The 27,595-nt window shown below is 32.7% G+C and overlaps 1 protein-coding gene and 1 long non-coding RNA gene across 6 annotated transcripts; one reads left to right on the top strand and one right to left on the bottom strand.

Moving 5' to 3' along the window:
* Positions 1-759: 759 nt before the first annotated feature.
* Positions 760-1,279, bottom strand: LOC134253716 (uncharacterized). Of its 2 annotated transcripts, none has more exons than XR_009989166.1 (3): positions 1,231-1,279; positions 1,017-1,113; positions 760-892 (listed from the first exon to the last, which is right to left on the bottom strand). It is a non-coding gene; the product is annotated as an uncharacterized LOC134253716 (long non-coding RNA). The 2 variants fall into 2 exon arrangements; XR_009989165.1 differs by having other exon boundaries at positions 1,021-1,113.
* Positions 1,280-5,519: 4,240 nt separating this feature from the next.
* Positions 5,520-27,161, top strand: LOC134253718 (netrin-1-like). 4 transcript variants are annotated; one of them, XM_062736298.1, is made up of 8 exons: positions 5,520-7,027; positions 19,016-19,204; positions 19,263-19,451; positions 22,278-22,427; positions 22,896-22,952; positions 24,206-24,250; positions 25,600-25,665; positions 25,806-27,161. In XM_062736298.1, exons 1-8 carry the CDS (start codon positions 5,992-5,994, stop codon positions 26,150-26,152), a joined length of 2,079 nt encoding a protein of 692 aa, XP_062592282.1. In that variant the 5' UTR covers positions 5,520-5,991; the 3' UTR covers positions 26,153-27,161. The 4 variants fall into 4 exon arrangements, with proteins under 4 accessions (XP_062592282.1, XP_062592279.1, XP_062592280.1 ...); XM_062736295.1 differs by lacking the exon at positions 19,016-19,204; XM_062736296.1 differs by lacking the exon at positions 19,263-19,451.
* The last annotated feature ends 434 nt before the right edge of the window (positions 27,162-27,595 follow it).

Raw genomic sequence — 27,595 nt, 5'->3', positions numbered from 1 at the left:
GTGAAAACAATGCACTATGAATGACTATATGTCATAAAATGAGTACAGCATTTACTTAATTTATAAGGGTCATAGCCGCCGAAACCGAAGAGGAGGGGGGCGGCTAGGGGGCATAACAAGCCACCCACCCCACCCACCCGAATCCGCCCCAAACTATTTTTTGCAACGATAGACATATTATTATAAGTCTTGAAAATTGGGGTTCAGTTCTGCCAACTCCTTTTTTGTTGTGGGATGAACCCCCGCTCCCTTTCAATTTGCTTCTTACGCCTTTACTTTGATGGTACTCTTACCAATTTTTACTTTAAATAAATTAAACATTCAGATTCTGTAAAAACATAGGTTTCGTGTTTGAAATATACACTCATGTAATAATTGATTACTAGTACATTACTAGTACATGTTAAGCTTATTTAATTAAATCCATCAGTGACAACCTATATCATTTCATTAAGTAGTGAATATATCATTTTTTTTAATTTAATTTTTTTTTTTTTTTTTTTTTTTTTTTTTTTTTTTTTTTTTTTTTTTTGAGAAAAAGGAAAGAATATATATTTTAGTTATTATCTAAGACTTCAAAACAACACGGATATTAGTCTAGGGTATTCTTAAGAATGAAGACACAAATATCAAAATATGTGTCTAACCCTAAAACCCTACATCCCCACCCCACCCCCATATTTAGTATAATTAACCTCACTTTTAATATGGTTAATACTCTGATTTTTTTAACAGGACCTATCTGCTTGTATTTTGCATTCAACTTTCGTCGTTTTAACATTAATTCAGCCTCTTAAAATAAGTTAATATAGTTCCAATATTTTACCTCTGCATTTTCACGCGATATCGCTTGAAAATCATTCATATTGACTGTTTACTGCTATTCGCTGGGCTAAAATGAATTAAAGTATGACATATTATAATAGTTATAGAGCTAAAAGGAAATTTGGTCTGATCTTATATTTTTTCTGTTTTTATTGATACAAGTAAATAATCATTTGCGTACATACTTCTACTTACATGTATTAGTATATGGGTTCACGGACTCACAGTGAACGATTTATATGTGAAGTGGAATTCACGATTTCGAGTGACTGATTTCTGTCTCTCTTTCTGGAATAAGAAAATTAAAACAATTAGCTAATGAGCTTAACATACATGTATCAATGAATTATCTTGCTGTAATGAATACAACATCTAAAAAATTTCGTTAACTTCTTTTCTACCTACCACAAATTATTGTCTGTGAAGCAATCTGAGACGAGATTTCTATTGTGACGTCATTCCATAGTGACGCGTCACCAGGTTTAAGTATGAACGATAACTCCGTTTTTTTTCGCAGGAATTTTTTTTTACGGTTTCTTTTTCTTTTCCAGAATTCATGGGGTGAGAAATACGATAACGACACATGTTTGAACAAGGACTGTCAGAGTTCGTCAGAAAACAAGGAGTTAACATTGATTTTTTTTTCACAAAGCATATTTAAAATTTTGTTTTATTTCTATTGACATTGAAATAAATAACATTTGCTGTCAAGAGACTATGGCACCCGAACTTTTGTGTTTTCCTTTAACTATACTCACTTGGATAACAGTGAAGACACTATAACAATTTTATAATTTTATATAAAACGATTTTGACCCCATACACTGTAAAAAAAAAAAAAATAGTTAATGTCACCAAGAAAACTAGTAGATTCACTGTCCATACAATCACTACCTTAATAGTAGTTTTACCAGATATTGGTATATTTACTAGATAAGATTAGTAAATTTAGAATTGATGAGTAACTTTCACTAGGTATCTTAGTATCTATACGACCCCCGCTCCACAACTCACTATCTTAACCAGTAAACTGAAAGTTTACTAATCACGACCAACGCTTTACGAAACACATTAGTTAAATTCACTAGGTTTTTCTTTCAGTGTATCTCCCCTCTGGATGAAAAAAGGGAATTCTGAAAACTAGGTGCACATCTACGGAGACAGAATTCTTCTAAATCACTATTAGGTTGCTGTGAAAATTTTAAAAGGAGTTCGGGGTTCCGGATTTTTTTGTTCACATTCATTTTAACTCATTATTTGGCCCCACGGTGAAAATCTAAATTCTGAAACCACCAATCACTGTCCAAAAGATGAGTTGGATACTGCAAATCAGTGATAAAATTGGAGTTCAGTGAGCCACTTTTTTTAATTATATGATTAGCGGTCTTTGCATTTATTGTCGGGCGACATTACTTTTATAGACCTTCTATTGCCTTTGTTTTTTGTCTTTTTTTTTTTTGTTGTTTGTTTTTTTTTTGGGGGGGGGGGGGGACATGGTGCTTATCTGTTTGTTGATAGTAAATCTTCCAATTTTTGAGATGAAAGAGATTTATGATACAGCTTTAATACATTAATCATTCATGTTATTCTATTTTCCCCAGTAGTTTTATTCATCCTCGATCGTTTATATTAAGGATTTCCAATATATTACATGAACCCAATTTATAAGTTATATTATACATTAAGATATACTTCAACATGAATCATCTATGTTTGGTTCGTTCTCTACAGCTAAACGATTTTCAAGTGAGGGTAGGTGTGTCATTTTTTTTCAAAATATTATTTTTTTTTAAATTGTAAACTTGAAAAGAAACATATTCATAGAAAAAAGACCAAATTTTAAAATCCATTTTTTTAAATTATAAAATCAACCCGATTTCGCTATACATGTACTACAAAAAAGTGGAGTATAAGTTATGTTGGTGACTAGCCCTCCTCCCTCTTTACTACTTATCTGAATGCAGACGAAGATCTACAACTCTCTCAGAGATTCCTCACAAAATCTCCGTAACTCTTTCGGTCTTAAAGAAAAAACTATAATAAACTCCATGTCAAGCCTAGTTGATAACTCAAGAATACTTTTATACAGAGATTTTTAATTTTGAATTAACAATATTATTTTTTGTGAAAATCGTGTATCATTTTATTATACCATAACATTAGTCTATTCGGAGTATTATTTTAAAATAATGTCATATGATAATTTTTTTTTATTATATCCTTATACTTGAATATTTTTCCTTTCCTTTAACTATCTTAATTTAGTTAATTATACAATGGCGTCAATAATTATACCTGTAAAGTTTTCGATGATTTTTAATCATTTTGATAAACTTCCTAAAACTTTTTTCCGTGCATTTTCCTAGCTGTAGCTTATTTTTTGAAAATCTAGAAAAAGAATTATTCGATGTAGCATTCAAATAATTTTCATAGTGAATTTTGAAACTATTAATTATTAAAAAATTCATGGAATGTTAAAATTAACAACACAAAAAATAAAGTGCTTTGAGTGCATTCCTAGATCTTCTTCTTTTGAAATCATTCATGATGATATGAGTAATTTAAAACGGTCCGAGTTCTACTTGATATGCCTATTTAAATAACACGTGTTAATTTATCAATCTCATCACCACAAGCCTAATTTAGTAGAGCTAAAAACTTTGATAAAAAAGAAGTGTGAACGGGGCCCTGAAGCATGCGCGATAGGCCTAATCCCGATAATCCCAGATAAGTCATTCATTCATATAATTAGCAAAAATATGCATTTAATTCTTTTGTCTGAATAATTAGGTCTCGTTGTTTGTACACAAGACACGTACACACTGACATGTCAAGGATTTTTTTCTTCGTTGATCAAGGTAGTAAATCCGAGTTCGTGCGAATCAAAGACGAGCCCGATAATCAGAGGAAGAAAGGAGGGGGAATTTTTTTCCCCCATCAGTGTAAGATAAGATAGACGAAGAAGCTTAATTGCTAATGATGGATGGTCTTGTACCTCCTCTAATTTAGAAAATTACTTGCTAGGAAATCTCAACTCTTACGCGTTAGGTACAATTCAATTTGCACATGGAATGTTTGGATGTAACAATATTTACGCAGAGATAAGATTTCCCCCACTTGGACAATCGTCTACAAATAACGAAGTCCCTCCTTTACAGCAGTAAAAAAAATTCCTCCGAGGATACGCATCAAATTAATTTTCTTTTTATCAAAAGAATTAGAAAAAGAGATGATATCATTGCGTCAACCGATTATTTAAAGGTGTCCGCGAGGTTGTAAATTTGGAAGTCGAGTTTACACCTGCAGGTCAAGAATACAATCAAGTTGATTTATCGGTTATCAAAGACCGTGCTACTTCACATTTATTTAGAAAGCATTAATCCTGTAGACTTAGAAATACCTAGATGTTTATAACTTTCAATGGTCTTTCGAGTTTCAATGGCTTTATCACATTTTGTTTGTAACTTAAACAAATGAAACGGAGGTCAATTCACACTATATTTCTCAACATATAACAGGTGTTACTGAATTTTTTCAAGTATTTGGAGGAGAAACGTAGAAATATTGGAGGGAATCGATCTTAACTCCGAGATATGGCAGATTTGTTTCCTTCAGTCGGCAGACAAAAAAAATGTTCTCTAAATATTTCATTTCGACTTGGTATTTTTATTATTGAAAAATCAAGAGCTTATGAATCTGTAAAAAGATAGTTTACAAACTGTATTGATACAAGGATCTTCAGGTTAAAATTTAAAAGTTGTAAAAGAGAAGACTTTTTATCAATACATGTCTCAAATCAGGCTTTCACTTCTGACATTTCATTGAATATTTATGTAAATTTGATGACGATTTCTGATCCGCATTGCATGAAAAGGACACATTCCAAACCATTCTACTTAAGTAGCCCGGGATACTACGGCCAAAGGTTGTCTTTAATAAAACGTAAATAACTTTGTTTCAAATCAAGTCCTTAAGTATGCTTTAACTATTCCAAAAAGAACGGGTTTTAAATGTAGGGAATAAACGAGAAGATTGATGAAATAGCTAGAATTGTTCAGGAATTCAAATACAAATTTGCTTATTTAGAATTGTCAAATTAGACCTGGTATTTATGATCTGTTTCATTTTGGGGAAATTTGCATGAGCTCTTTTGTCCATGGCTATGACGAAAATCATATCAGATATTTAATTTCTTCATTGTTAACTAATTAATCAACTATGGAATAAAACGTGAATGTAGATAAACTTTTGTTTTAATAGTCAGCGTACTACATCAAGGTGAAAACAAATCATTTTTACAATATATAAACTATCATTTTTTAACCCACATTCCCGATAAATCCTATGTTCCCAAAATGTTCTCTACAAGATAGGAAATTGATCACTGCGATCGGCATTGAGAGATACTTTGTTTTAACAAGCTTAATGACATATCAACGCGTATCTTGTTCGCACCTACGGTGATTTTTACGAGAGCAAAAAATGTAGACCAGTACCGATTAATTAATGCAAGGCATGACGTATCAGGCTTAGTTAATATAGGCGGGTATTTGTGGCATTTGAAGTGGCATTAGAATACCCTGCGATTGTAAATAGGTGTTGCTAAGCCCTCGCAGCTTTGATTGATGGGAAGATGGGCGGGGCCAAGTGGTGCTGAAAATTCTTATAGGCACATATCATTATTGAAAGAGACTAAGAGAAGCAACCTCATTGTATAAAGCGCAAAAGAGAAATTTACGTGTTTTGCATATTTTATTGGGGTACATATTTTCTCCATTGTTTTTCTTTGACGGATGGATTTTAGATGTGAGCGGCTTAGGACAAGCTTGTTATCGTAGAGATAGAAGGGGCGAATTATCAAACGCTGAACCCGTTCGTCATCCTTTATATTCAGAGATTCAGTCATTCAGTGCACAGTCATCAAAATTTCTTCATTTAAAAATAAACAAATAGCTGAAGAATGGAAACGAGGAAATTTCTACGTCATTGAAGAAAGAGATTTAGATGCATAAAAGATGTTGATGATTTTATGCGGAACGTGATATTGGCTCGAGATGAAATTCAGAGATACCATCGTGATGCATTCATAGAATATCATTTTCCAATCTTGTGTGTTCCTGTTTTTATTTTTTCATTATTGGATAAGAATAGAAATATCCTGTGACGATGAAAGTTAAATTCAAATATTCCTTGCAATCACTATTCCGGAATTACTTTGTTTACGTCCTGTTGTGGTTTCTGATGTATGTGGATGTTAGGTCACAATTTAATAACATGTTTTCTGTCCAAGATCCACCCGATGACCCTTGTTATGATGAAAGGGGTGAACCCAAAATGTGCATTCCTGATTTTGTGAACGCTGCTTTCGGACAAGAGGTGGTGGCTTCTAGTACGTGCGGGTCACCACCGAGCCGGTATTGTCAGTCGACAAGAGAAAAGGACAGAGTGATAAGAAATTGTTTTATCTGTGATGCTAAGCATCCAAAAAGAATGCATCCCCCATCATATCTAACAGACCTCAACAATGCCAACGACTTGACATGCTGGATGTCCAACACGTATTTACAATACCCTCAGAATGTTACTTTAAAGCTAGCTCTGAACAAAAAATACGAGCTCACTTACATAAGCTTACAATTCTGTTCATCGAGACCAGAATCCATGGGAATATTTAAAAGTATGGATTATGGTAAAACTTGGATTCCATTTCAATATTATTCCAGCAGCTGTAAAAAGATGTTTGGAAAATCTCCCAAAGGCGTTGTTTCGCGATCTAATGAGCAAGAAGCACTTTGTACGGAACAGTATAGTAGCATCGAACCATTAAACGGGGCTCGGGTGGCATTTAGTACCCTAGAGGGTAGACCGTCTGCATATGATTTTGAAAATAATGCCATTCTTCAAGACTGGGTCACCGCTACCGATATTATGATTGTCTTCAACCGACTTAACACTTACAATGATGAGAATGAAGATGATGATGGGGTGAGGGAAAGTTATTATTACGCCATGTCCGATTTGGCTGTAGGGGGAAGATGTAAGTGTAACGGCCACGCTTCTAAATGCGTCAAAAATCGCGCTGGAAACTATGTCTGTGAGTGCAGGCACAATACGGCGGGAAACGACTGCGAAAAGTGTAAACCTTTCCATTTTGACCGACCGTGGGCCAGGGCCACTTCTGCAGATGCCAATGCATGTGTTGGTAGGTTCTTTTTTATCCCAAATTATTTATCATTTATAAATTTCAAATATTAATGTACAATTCATGGAATCTTATATTTATTTAAGGTAAAACATTAACTTAACATTGCATCTTATTTACAGTGTGTAAAAACTGCATTGCTGACAGGACATTTTTGAAGGAAAAAAATTCAACCAATCCCTAATTACCCTACATTATTACTAACTGAATTAATTTTTTTATTTCAGTGTGTTAATCTTTCTTATTTCAGACTTTAATTGACATTTCTTATATTTTTAATTTAGTTGTTATTCTTAAACATTTTGGATTTACTCCCGATTTAAATCAAAATCACGCCTGTTTATCAACAGAATAACGAAATCAGCTGATCGATGTAAAAACACAGTATGACATTTATAAGTAATCCTTAATCTTGTAAACTGGGTTTAATTTCATTTAATGACAATTATATAAACCCTTTAAACACCTGTTCTTTTAAATACTACCAGCACAATAAGCCGTTGTGTCATTCATTCCATTAAAGATTTATCCGCCAAAGGGTAACTTAATAAAACGTATAATTATTCTACACGCAAGTGCAATAATTCACCGTTTCAAACACAGGGCTTTTTCGCCTATCATTAAGTCTTCATCTTAAATAATTAGAAGCATATATTGCAAAGCCAAAATTCTGGTTTGTTTCTTCTTCGCGCGTATATTAAAAAGATTAAAACATGTTAATACATTTAATGATAAGACTTAAGAGTATATCAGGATTGTTAGTTAGATACTTTAAAGAGATATACTGGAATTTGGTGGGAATTTATTAGTTGTTTTAATCCGTTTCTGCACGTGGTTAAAATACACCGAGGTGTTGAGGTGTGCAATACCGTTAAAACATTAAATAAGCAAATATCATACACAGATAAGCACGTGCTTTTGCCGATGAACATCTTTGATAAACCGCCTTTGGAACGAGCAATTGCTGGTTTTCCAACTGTGAAAAGATTCCAGTTAGAAAAAACTATCAAATTAACTGCGTAAAATTTTTGGGTTTATTTTCATTCAAGATTTTGGCGAACTCGAAAGGAAATTGAGATGATGTTTAACCCAGTCTTATTGTCAAAAGGAAAAGTATAAATTTTCACTGAAAAATTTTAGAAAATTTGATGCACGTATACATTTAGTTTATATAAATATGTACTTTAAAAATTAAGTACATTACATTTTATATAAAACTAGACTACTTTTTAAAAAAAAATTGGTGTTGTTTTCTTTTTAAATGAAACTTAATAGAGTAAAAACCAACGGATTCAAATTTTACAAATTTCACTCCAATTGTTCTATTGCATGTGAAGCTTCAATTCGTGGTGGTTGATACCCTTTTTATTTGGCTGAGTCACATGTATCCCATACTCGATCACTAACGAACCATAAAAGGCGGAAAATAAACGCACTTTGTCTATTTTTTCATTGAAACAGAGGAATCTAAATATTTTTGCAGTTACACTTTCAGCTTCGTTCTACGTCAACTGTTAAAAATCCAATAATATTTGACCAGCGCGAGTGTCAACGACAAAAACAACCACTCGAAAGTCCGCCGCGTAACAATCAAAAGCAGTGGGCACCTATGTCAGATTTAACCTGTAAACATAATTAAAACCCACACAATTAATTATAACACCAGAACATGTAAAAATCATTCTGATATAATGCCAGTAACGAAACGCAGGTGTCATTCGCTAATCGCTATTTGAAATGAGGATTACTACGAGCAAGTTTTTCTGATCCGATTTAAGGCATTTTAATTTTATTTCAATGTGGAACTCCATTATCTGATTTCAGAGCAAGGGATCCCTTCACTGGTTTGTTTTATTTCTAAATCACTCTCAATGGCCAAGCCGAACAATGAAGGTGTCAACGCTAACACTTTTCAAGTAGACTGAATTAGAAATATAAGCATGATTACCAAAATTCCTTGGTGTAAAAAAAAGGACGTAATATTTTTATAAGGACAGGCCCCAACAACTTTTTCTTGGGAGATTACATAAACAAGTTGAAACTTTTTAGGGTTATAGAGAAGAGATAGAGCTGAAAATTATCCTGATTTATTTTAACTTTAATAAGAAATTGCAGTTTGAAGATAATAGAGAAGACGTTATCACACTCTTTGGTATTCGAGATTTCTTTTAAAACCATGATCTATCCAAAGTGTACCTAATATTCTGTTTTACCAAGTGCCAAGATTCGTAGAAAGAGTGGATCGAGAACGTCATCAATTATTATTATATTTCAAAGATATTATCCGGACTCGTTACGAGGAAAAAAATCGTTCTTGTCTCTTTTTCCTCCGGAAAAAAATAATAAAATAGAAGTTTAACTTAAAAAGTATAAGCTCTACTAAAAATCTTCATTAGCTCTCCCGATAGCCAGGTGTTCTTAACATGCTTAGATTATCAGAGCAGCATTTGCCTGAAAGAAACACTTAGACGACTCTTCAGTAGAAGAGATTCCGTTAATAAAAATTTCGGATTCACACCCCTAAAACGGAAAACGCGTAAGAAAGAAATCTTATCTTGCTCTCTGCTTATTCAAATATTGACGATTTGAATTCAAACTAAAGAAATTAGTTGTATTGATTCGTTTAGTGTTCGATAGACGCTCTGATCACTTTATTAGGGAAAAAACATTCTTGTGTAAAGAAATAATGGGATTTTATTATCAAACTCATTTATTTAAAAAGAAAGCAATTCTTTGATTGATTTTTTATCCATTTATTTTCAAACTAACAATTATAAAAAAAATTCTTATTATTTGTCTTTTTCACATGACAGAGAAGAGATTTTGAAAAAACGTCGGTGATATATTATTCTTTAAAAAAAAAAAATCAGATTTGAGACGGATTTAGAAAGGATATGACAGTCTCTCCAAAAGATAATGCGTAAAAAAATAACTACGTCAATGATACACAATGTACATCAACTTCTTTGTGACAAAAATAAGAAGATATTTGCTTTCTTTCTTGTGAATGATTATCCATATGATCCCACTGTCATCATACGTCTGTCTGAAAATCTTTTGGAGAGTTTGTTTTTCTCCTAAAGAGCAGCATGGCAGGGTATTTTCACACCTGTGTTGCTATTGATCTGAAATGTTCATGATAAGCTGTCATAGCGGTGTCTCAAGGTGTTGGTATGGCCCTTATACTGCGTGCCTTATCGATAGGAATATATCAATCTAACATATAAATTAGAATCCTCAAAATGCTGGATATGACTCTCAGAATGTCGTAAAAGGCTTTTGTAAGGATTTGTAAAACTGTTCGAAAACGTAAAAAAAAAATGTAAACAGGATCAGAATTGAACTCTAACCTTTTGAGAAACACTTTCCAGAGGTTCTAAATGCTCTCTTATTTTACATACAAGATGATATCTTCATTGTTATTTTAATTCATATAGCTGGCTTACACATTTTTTATGACGGGGATTCATTCAATATTCATATTCACGGCAATGATCCTTATGAATAGTGAAAGGTCGCGAAAAAGCAAGGGACCGAGTTGATATTATACGTGTAGGATCGTTGACAGTGAAACTTGACTCGACGATCTTTTCTAACCTTAAGCAAATTGCAGCCGTACTTGCATTCTTCTCCTATCCACTAAGTATGAACAAAATCTGAATATATATGCGTATATACGTGTGCGGAAGAATACAGAAATTTCGAGTCGCGGCCACACACAAAATCTAATCCTGATACAGAAAATTTGATTCTTTACTCAGACATATCTCAGACGAAAAAATGGGAGGTCATTCAGGTATTTCAAAATTGAGATTTGAAACGAAAACGTATAATTAACTTAGCATGGTTCAGCCATTATAATTAGGAGGGGCGTAAGGTCAAAAACTTAGTGTCACATTCCCAATGATGTAAACCTTCTAGACCGACCTTCTCTCGGCTATCTATCCGATTTATTGCATAAACTCCATGATAGTTTTACAGTTTGTTCTGGATACACAATAGCTTCTAAATGGTAACTAAGACACGAATTTTCGGAACACCTAGCCCGAACACAGGTTTTCCCTTGCCCTATGGCTCTTTCGTTCCTATTTGTTTTGCATTAGATCTGGGTATTGTGTAGGCACAACAAAGACAGATTGTAATGAACTTTTTCACACTGGCCGTGCTTCGCTTGTGGTGGCCAGTCATCCTACCCCATTGACAATCCCAGGTTTATCTCCGTGATGAATAAGATGAATTACTCATTAAGAAAAATTAGATTCATAAAGTGCAACTTTTTGCCAAAATTTCTACATATTGCCAACCCGAACATATTCAGCAGGTTATTGGGTCCCTGTATCCTGCTAAGCTTTGCTTTCATGATCTGACATTGTTATTTGTAATAAATTCAAGACAGCGATTTTCTTTTCGGTGTTTCCGGGACGGTCTAGCTAGAGAATCACATTAAAAATTCAATGCATGATATTTAAGTTTTGAAAAATTTGATCCATGCATGACTTTACATTTATTCGGTGTAATGTCTTGGCATGTAAATGAAAGACCAACAGGTTAAAAGATGAACAAGAGCGGAATATATGGTTATTCAGTTAGGTTTTAGGTTACTAATCCAGGTTGCATTTCAGAACAAGGCAAGAGATTAAAAATCACAAAGACTATGATTAAGACATATAGTCACATACCATATATTAAAAAGTGCTAAAATACTCCCTATCAAACGACTGCGTTTAAATATGCACACCCAACACTAGTAAGAATGTATAAATTTCTCTTCTTTATTAAACGCTATGTCTTGAACCCGATATGGCGATACTTAACCCCGCTCATGGTTGTTTTTGAGACGTTAGTCAAGGTACCCATTATCTTGTTTGATGGTTAGGTGAACTCTTTTTTCTACTCATGATTTATCGGTTTCATATAAATCTACATTAAAATTTGACAACGTTCATAAACAAAAGCATCCCCTGTATTTGGATTCTACCAAGGTTAATTTGCAATTTTAAAAAAAAAAATTATATATTACCCCATGCGATTCAAGATTCTCTTCCCTTAATAAAACAAACGTGATTTGACGGTAGCAGTGGTGAAACAGAAGAAAAGTGTGCAAGATTGTATCACTGATAATAAAACATCTGTTATCCCAAAGAATAAAGAATTTATCTTATTTGAAAACTAGTAGCGACACGAAATGATAATTATTTGTATTAACCGCACACGTATGTGTTAAATTTCGTCGTCCGAAACGACCCGAGCAGAAAACAATTAAAGCACGCCATGGGAGTTCTTCTCTTCAAATCTCATGAATTTTAGTAATATTTACAAACAAGATCAAATATTCGTAGTCTTAGTTAATAAATGGGTGCTAGAATTACAAATACTTCTAGTACATGTAACCATAAAATTCCTGTGGCCCAAAAGGATACTTATTAAAATATCAAGAACAACGGTTCACCTAGGACAGGGTTTAATGCATTTATCAGTGGCCATGGTGGTCTTATTTGATAAAAATTTCCTACCTCATCATACTTTTAATTATATCATCAATGAGTTTCCATATCCCCACATTCAACCGTTCGTTGTTTAAAAAAAAACAAAAAAAAAATAAATAATTTTCTGATTTTCTGATAATTTGATAATGGAAATCATATAAAGAAGAAAACTTATACTGTTTTAAAATTAGGAAAGAATTTTTTTCATGCTGACGTTATAGCTGTCTTTGTTATCGTTAGTTCTTAGACAAAAGTTACTCATCAAATGAAATGTGATAGCTCAGGAAGAGAAAAATTATAAATGCATTGATAATGTTGAAAAATGAAGACAGTGCAACATCTATATCATTTTGCAATTGACCTATTCGCTACAAGGCCACACAGAGAAATAATATGATAACAAACGTCGACAAATCTCCCCCATATGCGTATTCTTTTCGTTTTGTGCTTTTTTGATGCGAATTTTATTCATCAAAAATCGCAGTAGTACTTCCGGTTCGCCTTCAATTCTGCGTATTGTTTTCACAAATTATTGCAAATCGTGGCAGCTGCGGCCTATCAAGAAAGCAATTGTCAAATATTATTTCATGGGCTTTTTTACACAACCTCCAACGCATTTAATAAAAATCATATCCTGTTATTCTGCAATTCAATTTCCTAAAACAAATGATAGACATGATAATACTCTTCTGATTCTATTGAGATCGCACTGTTTATCGTGTCTCTATTTTAATAAATGTTTCTTTTTTCGCCAATACACAATTAAGATAGAAACCATCAACAAGTGATATCGTTTTCTTCAGTCTAACATTTTGATGGTATCAGGAACATTAATTTGCCTTTTTGTGCCTATAAGAGAAACTGAACTTGATTTCTCTCAACGTTGGATGTTTGTCTCAAAATACGAGCTGGCATTTGCCACAGCATTAATATGCCATCATTGTAGATTCAGACAAGAATTGTAAAAATGTCAGAGGAAGGCGTGGCCAATCCATGCCAATTTATAACAAAAAATGAAAAAAGAATATGTTTGAGTTGTTAGAATATTTTTTAAAGAAAAAATACAAGTGTGGCGTATCTTAAGTAAGGCCTTGTCACCTATATTTAACCATTGCAGGAAAGTGCATGATATTATTGGGGAAAAAAATTATCTTATACGTGTACGAAAAGCATAGAAAAGCAATTGATCCAACGATTATTAAGATTTTCTGAAATGTTGCTTCAAGTATTGGCTTCAAGTAATTATACTACGTAATGTCATATTGGTTGTACGATTTCAGAAATAATGTAAGCCTTCCAGCTAAAAAAAATATTTAACTGTTTCTATTCAAAGAAATTGCTATGAAACCCTCCTGTATAAATGTCTATGTTATCAGCTGTCGGGTTCATCAGATGCTCCGGCTATCAGTTATATTCTTTCTATATCTACATAACATAAACCATGTTTAACTTGGATTAGCAGATATTGTCCAACTGCATCTTTAACGTTTTCCGCTTCATTCAAGTCTATCTATTGCTGTCAGATCGTAAAGGGAGGCAAATCAAGTCGAAGATGTGTGATATTTCTAGGTTTTAAGGAAAAGTTTTTATCAGCATCCTTGCAGGTCCTCTATAAAATATTTCGGTTGCACTGCATATTGTCATAAGTAAATGAAAGTCATCTCGTATTGTTCAACGTGCTTTTTGTTATATTACAGCTGACGTTTTTACGGGAAGTTGGAACCTTTTGGTGTAAATATCTAATTATTAATGTGAATATATACACAGTATTACTGCTTTTTTGATTTGTTAAGATTTATTTCAAATTCTCGTGTAAACATGAGTAATCAAGATTTGATCGGAATATAAAACGAAACTCAGACAGTATATTATTTAATTGGGCGTATCGTGTTGGTGCAAAGATATCTCTATGCAAAGATGATGGCTCTTAATTCAAAATTCATCGGGGAAAATTGTGGGGTCTCAGGAAAGAACCATCGATGTGCAGGTTCCAAATCTTTGTATCACATTTCACAGTTTGTTGCCAATCGTTTCAAATTAACTTTCTGTGAAACAGCTTGAAAACAAACCAGTGGGTTTGACAAGGATATAAAATGATTATTTTTTCTTTGACATGATTCTGATCGCGAGCGGCGGGAGATGTGACGGTCTTTTATATGGTTCGGTTCTCCGGAAAGAGTTCTTGTAGAGAAGCCATTGTTATCCCGCAGAAAATCATGATTGTACATATGATTGGTCATAATACGGTCACAGTTGTCGACGGCGGTTCCTTTCAGTATGTAAATAAAGTGAAAATAACGCGTGTAATTGGATTATCTTGTCAAAATTAAAGATGCATTTATTTCTATACCATGTTTCAGTTTTTGATCACGTGGGTCTTCTCACTGGATCCTTTAGTAACAAGAGGGAATACGAGATTGACACGATTTGGTGATACATTGAACCGAAAAAAATAATCAAAACTGGTCAACAGCTTGTTTAAATGAGTTTGTTTTTAAATGAAATTCAAGCTAAAATCTTTTCTTAAAATTCAGGTTTAACACTTTGTTCAAAACACATTTTTTCTAGGATAATATATCTATAAGTTCTTGTTTAAGACATTGCATAAAATCATAAGGTGCACTATGTACCTGCTACAATTTACCCTGCTTATTATAAAAATCTTATAGAAGAATTTTAACCACGTGCACCTACTAGTTTATGTTATCAGGTACAAGCAAGTGCAAACTATCAAAACAAATTGTACAAATTGCAAACAAACAATTAATAAACCCTTTTTTACGTTATAAGAAACTTTGCATTTGGCCTTCTTTTATTAGGATTTCACCTTGAATGTATAAATTTTTCTTCCCTAGTCATAAAGCAACATTATTCAGAAAATATGTCTGATTTAACTTTAAAGGAATTTTTATTGATTTCAGCTTCGGATATTGTTAAATATCAGCCTTCTCAACTCGATTTGAAGAGATTCGAACTAGAATTACACTTTATTTGTTTTACTCAAGTTTTGTATTTTCGGATCCAATCCATTTCTTTCCTTCACCAGATGAAATCCTTTGTTGATTGTTATTCTATGTATCTGAAAGTGTAATTTCAATGGGAATAATTGGTTAATTCATTGAAATCCATTCCTTCTTAAGAATACTCTAAAAATCAACGAACCTTTTTAACTTTTTTTATTAACCAATTATTTACTCAAACCTCTTCTGCATAATGTCGTCATTTTTAATAGTGAAGTAAAAATCAGGAATTAAATCCAAATTTCATTTGAGTAATCTTGTTTTTCTTTCTCGAAAATTCAAGGCTCCTTTTTTTTTTTTACTTTACCCCATATAAGTGTGTACTTTGGAGCAGAAAAAAAATAGTCGAACACAAAATTCCCGTGCCTCTATGCGTATTTCAATGACCGCTGAATCATTTTGACCCAGTATTCAACTCGTGTGGCAAAATAAAAAATACAAATCCCCCCACTTCAGCACGCATATACCAATCTTAAAACTTTTTAAATCGGCCTACAGATATAATTTATGAGAAATGTGATATATGTTAATAGAAGAGAAGGTGGGGTAAATATGAAAAGATATCACGTATGAAATATAAGATACGCGGATGATATTGCCCTAAAAAATAAGCTTTTCGTCGATCGTACAGGAAGACATTCCATCAAATTTCATGTCTGTTTATCAGAAAAAAACTGATCTGAAAATTGAGATACTTTATGTTTTATCTGATTTGATATAAATATATACAAAACTAATAAAAGAAAAATTCTATTTTTAATGACAATGTTCTTTTAACAAATTCATGAATTTGCAATTTTCCCTAATTTCCTTTTCTTTTTAATTACATAAAAATTTCACAACTGCAACCTGTTTGGCGTATGGAACTTTTTAAGTTAGCATTATTGTAAAATATTGTTCTTGACTTTTAATTCTTTCTCAAAATTGAAATTCCTCGTTTGTTGTCTCAAAAACACTCGATGTTATAGAATCGACGTAGGGTGAAGTCGTGCAGAATTTCCTAGACGGCGGAGATTCAGATAGCTTCCTTCTAAAACTACTAGAAACATAATTAATCACAGTGATAGGGGGTTATACATTGGAGTCTAGACGATGAAAATAAGGTATATGTTATGAACATGAACAGGTTCAAAATCATTAGTGAAACACCTAATTTCTTCAAAGTACTTAATTTTTTTAAAAAATCAATTAATGTATAGATGAAGGCCACTTTTCCCCCTTTAATATCATATTCAACCTAAAAAAAATATGCCATCGACATGTTACGATGTTTTCCCTCTCAAATTTATATAACATAGATTAATATAGTTAACCGCCAATAAAATAATTGAAATTCTGTAGATTTTTCTGACTATGGAAATCATACTTGAAAAAATAAGTTAGGAGGAATGGCTTGCCCTATACCAAAAAATCCAGTGAAAACGAAAGTCACTTACAAAGGAAGTGAGTGACATATGTGTAAAAGGACCACCCAATATTCTATGTGTTGCACAAAGGCGTTCGTAAATTATCTTGCTCCTGTATTTTATCGCAAACGTCCTTTTTTTACTTTAATCTGGAACCTCTCGTTGTATTTTTTCTTATACCCTTGTTCACTGCCATATTTTCGTTAGATGGTAGCTACTCTTTAGAACAAGAGAAGTCACCCTTTTTCATATTAAGTGGAACTGAAGTATTAGATATATAGATATGAAGAGGCATAAATAATATAGTTCATGGCTTTTCGCCTCATTCACAGCTTTCAATGAGATAGACAACCTGCCTTAAGCCAGAAATCTTATTTTAGGAGTTAAGGGAATTTAGAAGTTTTAATCCGCAATTTGATGCTTGTCTTCAAATTGACAACAATTTAAGTATGTCATATACTCATTTGATTTATGAATCCGGCTTTTATATCTGTAATTTTTTAAATCTTAACCATATTTATTTTTTTCAGACATATGTTTTGTACATATTTTTTACGATATGTTGTATGTTTAACATAGATTTTTTTTTAATTTTTGTGAATGAAATCTTAAAAAAGAATTTAGAAAAAACGGCGCACCATGTGCAGTCAAACGGTTATTTTATCACACGTTTCAAATCCACACGGTGGTTTAGTCATTGTAAAAACATTGCTTTGGACGCGCAAGATGCGAGGAAAATTCCACGCAACCTCGCCTGCTCTCCATCAGCGATTCTCCTTCTGTTCTCCATCTTTTAGCAAACTCTGATGGGCTTTGCAAATTTCCATCTGGAAGCATGCGCAATACATCAGCGGAACACCGACGCGCTCGGTTCCTGACATTTTTACCCCTGTATATATAAAAAATGAAAATTATTTTAAAATTTGATATATTTTCAACCAACTGTTACAAATATTTAGCGGAAAGGTATCAGACGATTATATGCGCTTGGTACAGTATTTAAGGATACATGTGAAAGCAAGTTTTGAAGAAAAATTATTATAGCCTAGACTAACTACACTTGTACTGTTGTACTGACATCTTTTAATCAAGAAAGCACACACACATTTCATTGTGCGTATTATAATAATTATTATTTATGTTGCTTCTTGATTTTTAGTTACTCTTTTAAGTCAATATTTAATGGGAAACGAGCTTTACTAGGCAATCTCTTAACAGCACATTATTTTGAGACAACAAACATTTTAAATTATTGAGCTACATTTTATGATTCATACTTAAGAATAAAAATTACAAATTCGTGAGTCTGAGGGACGAAATGATTATATTTTTCTTCTAGATAGCTAAATCATTGTATTGACCAATACGACAATAATTGGTTTGCTAAACGATTTAATCAGTAAATTATACATGTACAAACTCGATTGTAAGGCAAAGCTCGCCGTCTATCTTGGTTGTTTACGTCTGTTGTAAAAAGTCTAATTCGAAGGCAGTGAAAAGGGGCACATTTCGTTAGTTGACAAATAAAACATCAATTTTATCAAATTTGATGTTCTTTGTATATATTTTTGGTTCAAATTAGAAAAAATCAAATTACATATTCATCTGGAAATTTTGGTACATATGAATATAATTGTTTTTTGTATTAGTCTATCACAGGGTTAGAAATCATTAATTAAATCGTATAATATTTTTTCAATTATTTTTAGATTGAGGTACATTTCAGCCTATCAAGGGCCAAGGGATATTTTAAAAAATATTACAGTAAGACTTGTCTAATCCGGAAGTTGAGTAATCCGAAATCTTGTTTAATACGATGTTTACTAAGTCCTTGCAGTAAATTCAGTTTGTTTTAAATGTTGTCTTATCCTGTCAATTTTTTGTAGCCAATATTGTCCGAAGTAGACAAGTCTTACTATATTTTAATTATTTCTAGTTTATATTTAAAAACAAAATTTATTTAGGGAAAGGCAGGAATGTGCAATTTTACAGAAGGAAGTGGTTCCATCAAGTTACAGGATATCTTTGGTTTGCCACCAATTAATTCATGAAGTGCTTTCAATTTGTATGTTTCAGCTTGTAATTGCAATCTTCACGCCCGCCGTTGCCGTTTTAACATTGGTCTGTACACACTCTCTGGACAAAAGAGCGGTGGGGTGTGCATCAAGTGCCGCCATAATACGGCTGGCCGTAACTGCAATTATTGTCGCCAGGGATATTACCGAGACCCTCAAAAACTGATTACGCACCGTAAAGCGTGCAAAGGTAAGAAAATTTTGATTCCAGCCATATTAAAAGTGTTGTATTCATTTTTATTTTGCAGCATGTAATTGTAATTTGCATGCGAGACGCTGTCACTTCAATAGGGAGTTGTACCTCCTTTCTGGGCAAAAGAGTGGAGGAGTGTGCCTCCGCTGCAAACACAACACGGCCGGGCGGTTTTGCCACTATTGTCGAGAAGGGTACTACCGCGACCCCACAAAAACTCTAACTGATAGAAGAGCGTGTAAAGGTAGGGGTGTCGTACGCACCGTAGTCTTAAACACACAGCACCTTGCACTTATTCAGAGGCTCAATCGGACTAACGCAAAAATGAATTCTTGACACTGTCAGAGATTAGAACTCTGCTTAAGCTCCGTTTGAACCTCTTTGCACTTCTATCTTTCCACTTTGGTGCCGGCACTATTTTTTTCTGTTTGCTTTTTGAATAAGTGAAACTCTTGCTTTTAATTTTGGGTTAGAGATTTAAAACCTTTAACATAGTGCGACTGCTTCTTCTATAGCTGTTTATAATATAAATGTATAACAGCATCAACACGTAAACTTTTTATTTTGATTTATTTATATACACCTTGACTGCATATTGAGTTTCAAACTAAAGCCTGTAATATTATCACCCAATTTCCATTAAAGGGTTTAGCATCTTTTCAAAATCAGAAAAATTAAAAAAATGTTGTAGATGAAAACCTTAAACATCTGTAGCACGCAATTTACACGTAATTTACACGCTAACGAAATAAGATACCTGTATATGGCGTGTTAATTTGTACAATGTTATATTACAGTAACTTTCCACAATTCTTTTGGATTTTAATGACAACGATACTAAACTAAAAGCATATAGCTTTAACAATACTTTAGGTCTAATAAGCAATTGTACAATACGTACACTAAGTTTTACTAAACCATGCATTTACCTTTAATATTACTTTAATAATATTTTGTTTTCACAATATATATATGCAAACACATGTATAAAACAATATATTTTCATGAAAAATAGCTCAGTATATTATTTAAATAGTATGTTATTTAATTTTGGACTACTAATATTACAAGACTTTTTATAAATGTTTCGAAAAACGTAACGTCAATACAAAGTCAAAATGACCATATTTTTAAAAATTTAACATGAATGAGCAAATTGTCACAAAACAAAATAAAGACGAATTTTCAAAGACATTTCGTGACCACAGTTTCAAAATTCTAACGAAAAACAAAATTTTTACAACAGATGTTTACAATTGGTTGCCCTCAGTAAAATGTAAATGCGCGTTTTTTTCCCCTTGTATTTCCACATGTTAAAGAGCCGCGCGTCTGTTAGCGAGCGGCGATACCCAGGTGTTTTATGCTAATCTGCATACATAGATCACTAGTTGTTATGATTTTACCAAGTAGATATTAAAGAATTGTATGATTTTCTTCGCTGAGATAATTAGTCGCACGTTGCTGGGGTTTCAGAAAACATTCCAGGAAGAAGCACGTTCGTGACGTGAGACTGGGGCACTGTTAATTTCTGCAAAGATGAGGGGGAGGTCTCTTTTTCTACATTGGAATTTGTAGCTCTCTTAAATGTTTTTGGCCGTAGAAAACAATGCGAAACGTTAAGGTATTAGAAAATTCAAAATATGTCATTTTTCTATAGTGAATGATGTTAGGTTGCGACAAGCAAACTTCTTATCAAGTTGTTCATTATTTTTGGCCGATTTCGAATATTTCACACTACGGTATGAAAACGTCCCTCTGTTAAGATCTGTGTGGTAGCAAGCATGGATTTATTAACCTTGACACAAAAACTAATGAAAACTAAACAAACGTGTATAAATACTAGAAATCCTAAATAAATTCTACCAAAATCTTCTCAAAAATCAATCAAAAACGCATCTGATTAAATCAGTTTCTCACATTGTCACAGGAAAGAAAACGGTACCCAATTTCAACCAAAGAGGACCCCCAAATTCTTTTCCTATTATCCCCACCTCATTACGAATGAGAGGGTCTTTAATACATCTTTAATGTCTCTGGAAGTAAGGACATCGTCATTCTGAATTTCTTTTATCCTTCATATCCCATTCTAGCAACATCCATTTTCGTTCAATCCCCTCCTTTAATAATGATAATTTAAAGCCAGTAAAACCTCGATTGGACTTGAGAATGGGGGCACCAGGGTAAAAACGAAGTTCACGTTTACAAAACAATGATGAGAGAAAGAAAAAAAATAAAGGCTTGGCAAACCTTCAACAAAGCGTACAAATTAGACAGGATATCTAGCTAGATGTACACAAAATCATATTTAATTGCAGTTCTTGTAGATATTACACTTAAAACGTCTCCCCTTCTCGATTAATTTGGAATTATTAATGCTGTCTTTGTAAAATTATACCCCATTTTTACAATTCATTTCGAATCAGACGCAGATTTCTTTCAGTGAAAGCGAGAAAGCAAATATACTCTGGTAATTGGTTCTTCGAGAAAAAAGCGAACTATTGCTTTCAATGAATTGCATTATGTTTTCAAGTTGTTAATTCGATCCTCTAGGTGTGAAAGGAACTGTGTGTAATCTGTTTCCGGAAAATCTTATCCAAACACAGTTCGAATACTAGAAGACAGTGGACGAATCTCGCTCTCATTTAGAGATTCAGTCTAAATCACATAATTAAATTGAAATGTTTGTAAAATTTGAGAAAGATCGCCGTTTGTGTTTTAAATTTTAGTCAAAAGTATTTTATTGGTTAACTAAATGCAACGTTGGATTAATGTCATGAGCAAAAAATATCTTTAAAAGAAGAGATAATTTGTTATAGCTTATGTTTAGCTGAATTTTCCTTCTTTGCTTGCTTTTACCTCTGGTATAACTATTATAAAAGGTTAAATATGTATCTACTGTATATACCAATACTAATTTTAAGCTGAATATTTACTGAAAATTTTGATTTATTTTACGTGTACTGTATTTCTTATTTCTTTGTTTGCACATTACAAATTATTGCTTTCAAGCTTAGAATCTTAAAATTTTTGGATAAATGTAAATATAAAATTGTTTTGGTGTCAATTTCAGCTTGCAACTGCCATCCCGTGGGAGCCCTCGGAAAAATATGTAATCAAACTTCCGGTCAGTGCCCCTGTAAAGATGGCGTCATCGGAAGAACATGCAACCGTTGCCATAGTGACTACGATCAGACGGCATCGTTGATACAACCTTGTATCAGTAAGTATATCTTGTCATATTTTCCCCCTTTATCCGTTTTCTGATTTTGAATTCTGTCAAGCCTTTTGTTTGTGCTGACTTCTAGTCTATTTATATCATGTAGAAGTGCAGTATTTTCTATGGTTTGAACTTTTACAATCTTATGGATACATACAATATCTTGTTCAGCCTTTTGTGATACACGTATATGGTCAAAATTGAAAGCCATGATTATGTATATACTCTTTTTATTTCATCATTTTTATTACATTACGTAATTATTTATATTCTACTGATTCAGCTGGATGTACTTGCATTATTAACATTTAGAAAAATGATATTTAAAATCATACAAATTTTCTCAGTAACCATGTCATTGTGTTTTAATGTTTTAACGTTTCATATATTTCAATGCCATTCGATACTGAAGTGTTGTTATTCAAAAGTACAAAAAGATAAGAAATCTCGATCATATTATTCTGTTTTCAGTTGCAACGACGACAGCACCACCCTTTATAAATACTACCACAGATGGCGCTCCAACTAGTTAGTGATTAAGACATTTTGCGCATGCGTAGTCAAGACACTCTTATGACATCTGGCTAAAGACTTTTCTCACGATAAATTGCTTTCAAAAATGTAAAATACGCACTGGAAATAATATGTCGGGGCTTCTTTCACTCTCAATCTGGCATGAATAGAGTAGTAAGATATGGGTAATTAATGAATAGACAGATATGTCTGTAAAATATCGTATAATGGCGTAAGGTAAGACTACATAAGCATGACCAGAATCCATTAGTCTGCTCCATTTACTGGAGATGGATAAACAGCACGTCTAAGGCACTGATACTTGGTGTTTTTTTCAATGTATGACTTAAACGGGTGTGGTTGATGAACAACACGGCATGTTTTAGCAAATTTCAACACAAAAATGAAAATCTTTAACTCTTCTCTGTCTCCACAAGAATAATCTCTCTGCATGTCAGTTTCACTTTTGTCTTGGTTGGTGCTCGTTTTCATGTAGATCTACATGTTCTTGTTTCTATCATCTGCTTCCGGTTGTGTTCTCTTAAAAGTACCGAATCTTTATTTCACTGAGAATCGATGATATTGTGATAAAGGATTTGTATTCGCACTGCATAATGACAATTTGTGATAAGAAACCAAGTGACTATGCCAAAAGTGACTTGCTTGTTAAACTTAGCTACTGTGCTTTAACTTCTGAGTGCTCCATGTCGTGTTCGAATGGCTATTCAGTTATTTCCATTTTCTTATGAAATTATTAACGATTTATTTTAAAAAACATAATTATAATACTTGTATCTCTTTCTTCTTCGAAAACAGCTTTTATAATAAATATAAATTCTAAATGCAGTTTATTACACTTTATAATAAGTACCGTATGTTAAGATCTATGAATTGGATACTTTTATAGTTTAATGATATTTTTCCCCGGATTTCCAACACTCGTAAAACAAATTGCCACACGTTTAATTTCAGTTTGAGGAGGTTTTAACAGCTGAAGCAACTAATACTCTTTAGAATTCTGAGTGTGTTTGGGATGATAACGTGAATTTCACAAACAGAATTTGTTAGAACTCAATAAACTTATTGATAAAGCCAATAATTTATGACTTAGTGGCTAGATGAATAACATTCGAAATTTTGGAGATACAAGTTTTGACTTTAATATTTTCGAAGAATTCATTACCTTTATTCATTTCTTCTTTATCATGTTATTTTGCTTTTAATTCGTCCAACCAGTTTAATACAAAATTTATTTTTCTGTCTTTCAGAGAGACCAAAAACTACACCACCTGTTAAACCGCAGAGAAAAGACAGTAAGTTTTCAAAACTTTTGAGTACAGCAATGTGTTTTGTTTGATATAATGCAACTTATTGACAATCTGGTAGCTTGGATTGAGGGGAATTTGCTATGTTTTAATTCGAAACGTACTGGTGTCAAAAAACCATACAGACATTTGGGATTGAAAAATTCAACATTTAATAATAATACTATTAAATATAATGCATTAATAGTACAAAAAGCCCACCGATTTGTTGATTTTGCTGAACATTCTGCCATTTTCTTGTGGATCTTGAAGTACATTGTATACACCAATTGAAAGCTTTCTTCATTGCATTAGAGAGAGGTAGTTTGTCAAATTGTAAGAAAAGTTGTCATCAATATTTTTTTTACACCACTCTATAATTTTGCAATCTTTAGAGATATTTTCAAACTTTGTCAACGAATTCATTTGCTTCATTTTGTATAAAACCGTTATTTAATCAAAATGTACATCACAGCATAAAATATCTGAATGAGAAGTCAACACTCATTTGGAATTCCATCTATTTCGTTCAATGCAGACCCTTGAATGAAGCGTTCGGGTTTGATATCCAAAAATGCCACTGAAATATTATACAAGTATTTAGTAGATGATTACCTTTATTACATATAAGCAGACTTATGTTATGAAATCCGAGAAAAATTGTCTCATGTTACCTTTGTTACTTGATACTTCAGATCTTTGCTGTGAGGCCATAAAACATTGCCTTCAGAACTGTCTATCATCTCTTAATAATATTCTAGTGATTTCAAGATGTGGTTTGGGGTCTCAAAACCTTCGGTACATTTCTATCTAATTAAAACTCCACATTAAAGGAAATTTTCCTCATAGGATATTCTTAATTTGCTGTCTATACATTACCCGGAATATCACAGTTCACCTGATTTGGTTTTATGTCCGTCTTTGTTACAAAAACGATATTGTAATTTCCGATGTCTCAAAGACCATAGACCTGCCTCGGGTAATGCGACATGATTTTTCTACAACGTTTGAATTCCAAAAAAGGCTTAAAAATGTATTCCTTGATCAGTGCTAGAAGTACATTATTTTATATCCACTTATACAAAAAGAAAACCAGTTTGAATTTCGTCTATAAAAGTATAAATTAAATTACATACGGAATTTTATTCTTTGAAAAAGAAATAGGATACTAAAAGTTTTAGAGTGCATTGAACAAAGATAAAGGTATTTTTTGCATACTTTTGTCTTACATTATTACAAGTATAAGCTTACATGTATAGACCCACAGTCTCTTCAGATGCATTTGGAAAATATAAAATAATGATGTTGCTTTTGGCATTTTCTCTGAATTAACCAAGGTCTATTTCAATTCATTTTAGAGTGTTCGAAATGCAGAAAGAAACAGAAAAGACTAAACCTTCGCAAATTCTGTCGAAGAGATTATGGTACGTACATTTATTAAACGAGAAAGGACTTTTTTGTGTCACGCTTACAGCATTCATTTTATAAAGAAAATCAGTCACGACATATATTTCTTAAGGTATATTTCTTTATTAAGTAATCTTATTTTCCTTATAATTTTTAGCGATCCAGGCCAGTATACTGTCTCGCAAAACGGAAGGAGAGTGGGTGAAATATACCATCAATGTTATCAGTATATACAAACGCAATTCCCAACAGAAACGAGGCGAAACATTCCTATGGGTTCCCAAACGCGATGTGAAATGTAAATGTCCGAAACTACGGCTAGGCAGACGGTATTTCCTAATTGGTAGAATGCGGAACCCGTATGGAAAACCCGGAGGGTACATTGCAGATAAAAGTACAGTTGTGATTAGGCATCGGGAACGATGGCACAAAAGAATAAGATTATTCACAAGGAAAGAGAGAAGGGGAAAGTGTAATAGTTCAGATCGTAGGAAACGAACATAATGTATGAGCAGGATTTATGTCTTGATGGTTGTGAACAAATGAAAGCCAAACCAAAGATTTTTTACCAAACAGAATTATGTTTTGGTGGGTGCTGCAATTAAAGAATTGATATGGACGCCCTCTTAAACTACAAAGCACTTTTGATTGTGATTTTATTGCTTAAACAAAAGAGGACAACGTTTTAATCACAAGGTTATTCCGAAAAGGAAGTGACACGTGATTACCTGAGGTCATGTGACGTGTGAATATTACAGTGACAGCCAAAAGTTAAGACTGCCTTTTTATTCAAAAGTATTATCACATAGGACCTTTTCCACCGTTGACTCTTTTGTTTAATAAGAGAGACAAGAGAAAATTACTTTTTCAAGTCGGATTTCGTTTTCAGTTTGTAGACTTGAAGTTGAAATGGCGAACATTATGGATTGTGTTTATATTTTAATTTGTATATTTTGCCAAAGTAGATACATTTCGCTGTTCATTTCCACTTTGTTATAATGAAAAGCAAATTTGTTGTAAATAAGCTGTTTTATATGATGTAATACCGAATTTTCAGCACATGATATTAAGTACTTCATTTTGGGTAATATTTTTTGAATTAAGAGATGACGCACAATCAATTTCCTTAACGATTATTCTGCTCGAAATTTGATTTCGCAATATCGACGATAGTTCATGTTAATTAAATCACCATGATAAAGCGTGTTAATTTCTACTATTATGCTGAAACAAGGTTATTTCCTAATAGTACATTGTCATGTCAATTTCTAGGTATCGTAAAGACGCAGAAAATAGCTGCAATTTAGATTATGAAATGGAATACTCCGAGTCTTCGTGGTCAGTAAACGTTCTCGTGATGTCATAAGTTGTATTATTTATATTCATTTACTTATCTGTTGTAATTATTGTTCACATTATTTGTAATTAAATGTATTTTAATTAAGAAGGCTATAAATATCCGTCATTTCTTAAACCTCAACACGTGAACCCAAATAAAATTATTTGAAATATCGTTGCATTTTTTCTGATTTCTATCCATTAGTTTCTATTTTGGAACAAAATTGGGAAAGTTTATCAAGACATGTCATAACAAAATATAACGGTTTATAAAAGGAAACAATTATGATACAGATTTTTTGTCATTTTATCCGAAGTCTGTGCAATACTAAGCACATAAGAGACATTGAAGAAAAAATTTTCCCAAATGTTCCAAAATAAACCTGAATATTGGTTCAGAGAAATATGCATAAAACTCTGATTTCATATAAAATTCAGAAAAAATTAAGAGCTATTGGAATAGAAATGTATAGAGCATCCAAGCAAACACAAACTTTCTCAAGATGTTTACACTCGTTGAAATTTTGATCAAGCGTTTTATAAGATAAATGCGGTGATGTAAATCAAATTCTAGGAAAATGTACGTTAGAACAAAACTGCAAAATTTAA

Source organism: Saccostrea cucullata, unplaced genomic scaffold, assembly GCF_032062105.1.
Source record: "Saccostrea cucullata isolate Sc308-1 unplaced genomic scaffold, CSIRO_AGI_Scuc_v1 ctg1406, whole genome shotgun sequence".
Taxonomy (NCBI): Eukaryota; Metazoa; Mollusca; class Bivalvia; order Ostreida; family Ostreidae; genus Saccostrea; species Saccostrea cuccullata.
The sequence above is the reverse complement of the archived record's forward strand: the minus strand, read 5'-3'. Positions and strand labels throughout refer to the sequence as shown.